Source organism: Pygoscelis adeliae, unplaced genomic scaffold (genome assembly GCF_000699105.1).
Source record: "Pygoscelis adeliae isolate BGI_AS28 unplaced genomic scaffold, ASM69910v1 Scaffold92, whole genome shotgun sequence".
NCBI lineage: Eukaryota > Metazoa > Chordata > Aves > Sphenisciformes > Spheniscidae > Pygoscelis > Pygoscelis adeliae.
In genome coordinates, this window is record NW_008824306.1 from 2880402 (window position 1) to 2885299 (window position 4898).

The following is a 4898-nucleotide window of genomic DNA, read 5'->3' on the forward strand; positions in this document are numbered from 1 at the left end:
AATGCCAACTTCCTTGTCAATTCAGATGTGGGGCTAGTGCAATTCATACACAACTTCTGGCACCCTAAATGCTGAGGGAATGATTCAAGTAATAACCCAATAAAGCCTTATCCTTGGAAGAAATTGGCATGTTCCTTCTTTGTTTTCTCAGTTCAGCAATTATTACGCTGGTATCTCCTCTTCTAAAAGCATAGTATTCACAGCTTTGCTTCATAAAGAATGAAAAGATCCTTTGTATTTTAAACACTGTCTAAGAAAATAGTCAAGGTAAGAAAGCAATGTACATTAGCAGTGTCATGCGCGTTTGCTCTGTGGTAGCATAATAATACTGAGATGAAGAGCTAGCTCCAAATGCAAAATTCTGTGACCATCAGACCCAGTTCCCTGTGTAACACCACAGCTGGGGAGCGTGCAGTGGGACTGCTGTTGGAACAGAAACAACCCAACAACAGTTGGATGAAACACACCTAGTACATGGTACACGCCCCCTTTCGGCAAATACATTCTTTCGATTCAGTATTGATTTCATGACTTGTGACACTACACATTAAATGTGATATGGGTTTTCATAAAAAGGGTCTTAAAAGAACAAAACTATTTCAAAATAGTAAAAGGATGGGGAAATGAGGAAAAAGATATGTTTCAGTCCAAAACATTCAGTTCAGTATGTCTGACTGACATTATCTGGATGCAAGTTTCTCCCAGCAACTCACATGTTAAAAAACCCCTACTTTTTCACCCTCAGTATGGTCAAGTTCACTATTTTCAGCTATTTTAGTTGTATGTAATTTAATAATTTCACTCAAATAATCTTAGCATTTGAAAACAATCATGATGGTCATTCAACTGACACGAAAGGTATTGCACAAGCAATCTACTAACAGCTTTAAATCAATCTTCAAAGAAAATTTCCAGTTACACAAGATGCACACTTAAAGTTAAGAACATAAACCCTAATATTTAAGCAGGTTGCTTATTTGTATTATCAAAACTAGACCACAGAAAGACTACTTGCTGCCCTCTCTGTTTCTCTCGCATATAGGTTAAATATTTGTACATCACATAAAAATACAAGAACAGCCACCTGCACTCCAGAACACAAGTATGAGCAATGATAGTGAAAATAACTCTTAACAAGTTCATTATTAGGACATCCTCCTACACTTACTATTGCTTTCATGTTGAATAGAAAGACCCTTTCAAGTTACAATGGCTTTTGAAGAGTAATAGGAACAGGAAAAACAATTATCAAGATAGATCCAGAAAGAGTGGAACAGACTAATAAAAATTCTTCAGTACAATGTACAAGCAAGCATCTCGCCAGAATGGAAAATACTTTGAAAATAAATACAAAGAGACTTGTTCTTCTGCAAAGTACTTCAATAAAATATATAACAGATTGCACCAAATGGAATCCCAAAGACAACAAATGTTCCTCTGAAGTATACCTATAAGCCATAATTAAAGATATCCTTGCCAAGCTGTATTCAGAAAGAAAAATTATGAAGTCTCCTAGGAAGCAGTTACCCACCCAGTTCTTTATAGTTTGTATATCTTGGAAGTCTTTTATAGACTACATTCCACCATTATCATACACAGTATGGTCTAGTGACAATTTCCAAATATACTCTGAATCTGAAACCAATTGGTTCATATACAGGTGCTAGAAGTATGCATAAGCATCACACTGCACCGTTAGTTATCCTAATTAGCATTATATTTCAGATTAACTTCATTTTCAGCCTTTTCTTAGGGTGCTCTTTCCATTTGTACCAAAACACGTATAAGCCAATACCACCTGTCGCTTTCCTGAACCGCATCCTCCAGAGGTGCCTCGGGTTCTCAACAAACCCAGTAGGTTTGGCAGAGTGACTTCCAGCAGTGCCAAAAAAAGCAGAAAATTAGGGGTTTTAAGACATCGTATTAAAAAAACAACAACAAAAAACCCGCAAAACCTCAGGAGCTTCAACTTTCCACTTGAGATTGGGAAACGACAGTAGTAGAAAAGAAAGCCTTCTGGGGGTTTGGGAAGCTCGTGATCTGATACACTGCTGCACTTCATACCGACACCTTTGACCGATGGCTACTGGCACATCACACATTTCCAAGGCCACCACCTTCGAAAACTGAAATACTTACTTTGAAATGCTTATCCTATTACAAAACAGAGCACAATGCCTGGAACAAACAGTGCTCCATCTGTTTTCTTGTGTTCTGTTTTCTTCTTCATCTGACAAATCATGAAGGAGACAAAATGATTAATTTGCCCACACCACCATAAAGAAGCACCTTTCCTTCCAGTCTTGCAGCAGAAGCAGCAACCAATTTTAGCCCACTCCATTTAGATGAGCCGCTACGTTTCCCCAGTTAAATGGGCTGCACACCAGTAGGGGCATTGCACCTAGACTTGGTTCTCTCAAGGTAGAAAGACTTCCAAAACCAGGGGCTAACTCTGCATGAATTGCCAAATAATAGTTTTATACAAAAGAAGCCTCAGCAGGTGCTGAATGTACATCTCTGCAATGCACAATGTCTAAAATGCTTTTTAGCAAATCAAAGGGAAGAATAATGCAGCCTGGCCCTGGAATACAGGGACAGAAACCAGCAAAGGCTGGAAATCTTCCCTCTGTCATCCATTATGCTCAGCAGCCTCGCCAACACGAAGTGCTGCATACATCCACGCTATGCCTGCTTCTCAGAACCAGCACTGTATAAAAGTTTAAAAGGGCAGCGGGGAGAAGCGAGAGGAAGCAGCAACAACATACTGGAAAAGCATATGAACCTTTGCAGAACTGATACTTAGCTGAACTAACTGAGTTTGAGTCATCTAAAAGAGCTGACTCTCAGCCTGCCTCCACACATTGTTCTCTAAACTTTGATTTTTACCTTTTTTCCTCAGAAAAGAACACATGGACTCTATTAATACCCTGAGTCTCTACTTCTCCCATCAGCGACTTTTGAGATCCACACCAGAGATTTTCAGTTTTATTTGTTTATTAGTAAATCTAAGTCATTTGAAAAATGAAGTGTCCCCCCTCCTCCCTATTCTGTAAGTACTGCAACAGAAAGAAAAAGGTCACTATCTCGCATTTGCCCCATGCTGTATGGACTCCAGTACAGAGGCAGACGCCTACTTTCTCTCCCTGTGACACCTTCCAAACTTCCCCTCCCGCAGTCAGCTCTGAAGGCACAAAGCATACAGCTCCTCTCAGAGGAAGACAGTTCAAGAGCCTTACTAAAGCCTTCCATTCACAGGGGGAAATTCAGCCAAACTGGGCAAAAGCTACAGAATCTGAAATTTAAAAACCACTGGGTTTTTTTGCCCTTGTTATCTTTCTTACTCTTCTGCCTTGAAGCAATGGACATAATCTTTTGTTTACAGAGGGCCACACCAGCAAGCAGTTGGCTTGCTATAAAGAACTGGGTGGGTAACTGCTTCCTAGGAGACTTCATAATTTTTCTTTCTGAATACAGCTTGGCAAGGATATCTTTAAATCTTCTTTATTCTAGAAAATCTTCACTGGGTACCATAAAAACATCTATACCACGGACCATATTTTTAAGAACAATAATAAAAAGAGTTACCTTATCCTTTTATCTTCAACTTTTTTCAGATACTCATCTCTCTTCAATACTCCCAGTATTGTTTCCCTTTCATGTTCCAACAAAAATGACAAATTGATGATCTCCAAGTGCTTCGTCATGATTCTTCAACAGCCACTCTTTCAATGACTGCTTTGCCCAGTCAATTCTTCCAATGATTTATTTGCACAAGTCCAAAGGCACGTTTGTGTCAGAGTTACAAGATCCACACAGTCAGGAGGTATTTTGAAAAATGCTTCTTTAAGTTAACCAGGTGTCAAGATTGTATTGCTTTGCCTTCCAACTACGCAAGAAAACAAGATTTCTTCTTCGTTTCTTCCTCAAAAAAGCCAGTCATTTGCCTGGTTACTGAATGCCTTTGTGTCCTGGCCAACGCTCACCGGCACACTGCTGGCCTTCAGACGGCATTCACAAGCAGCTGCAGAATCAACTTCCTGGCATAATTGTTGTTTGGAGCCACAAAATAGCTGGGCATATTTATTTCAAACTACCTGAAAGTCAAAACAAACAAGTGTAGGTGATTTTGACATTACCATCACGGTCTGATTTGAGAAAGGTTTAATCTAGTAATGGTTTGAAAGCCACCAAAGAATGGCTTGCAGACTATGAGGTTATCTCAGGGGCTACTTATACATCGTGTTTTCTATGTTGTTCTTTATTTACTTGCTAATGTTTGATTATTATGCTCCCACGAGGGCTCTGCAATTATCTTTCTACTGCAATACATTTAAATGACTATATTCACCTTCCATCCTAACAGTAATAAGCATGGGGGTGGGGGGAAGGAAAGATTCTACTCACTTCCCTGAGATTACTTTAAGGGAAAAGTAAAAATTAACAATTGGAAGGGCTTCAGAGGACAGCACTAAAGTAAGACTCACCTCGAAACAAGTATACACCTGCATCTCGGCAAGTCATCCATTACACTCGCTTCACAGTCAATTTGGAGAAATAGGAACTTTCAAGGAGCGATTTATCCACTTACTGCAGACATTTAATTCAGGATGACATGTTCTAGAAATGCCTATTCCCTTCCAGTAAATACAGCAAGCACTTAGAGTGACTTATTAACATGTAGCCACGCAGAAGTAAGACAAATTTCACTTTTTTTTTTTTTTTTTGGTCATTTATAAACAGAAAACAACTTCCAAACAAAACCAGAAGAGGCACCCTAGTCCATACTGGAGCTCTAAACTTGACCCTATTTGGAAAGAGTCACCAGGAAGCTACTTGGAAAATATCTAAAACTTCTAGTTAACTGATTGGAACATCCAGCCCCCACAGTCTCATCAGTA

General features: G+C 39.3%; 1 protein-coding gene across 1 annotated transcript in view; it reads right to left on the reverse strand.

The window, feature by feature from the left end:
* SYTL5 (synaptotagmin-like 5) overlaps positions 1–3704 on the reverse strand; it is a 61968-nt gene extending 58264 nt beyond the window's left edge. The window contains exon 1 of the mRNA XM_009318902.1: positions 3586–3704. Coding sequence (XP_009317177.1) covers positions 3586–3704 — 119 coding nt within the window. The remainder of the gene's footprint in view (positions 1–3585) is intronic.
* Between the last annotated feature and the right edge of the window lie 1194 nt (positions 3705–4898).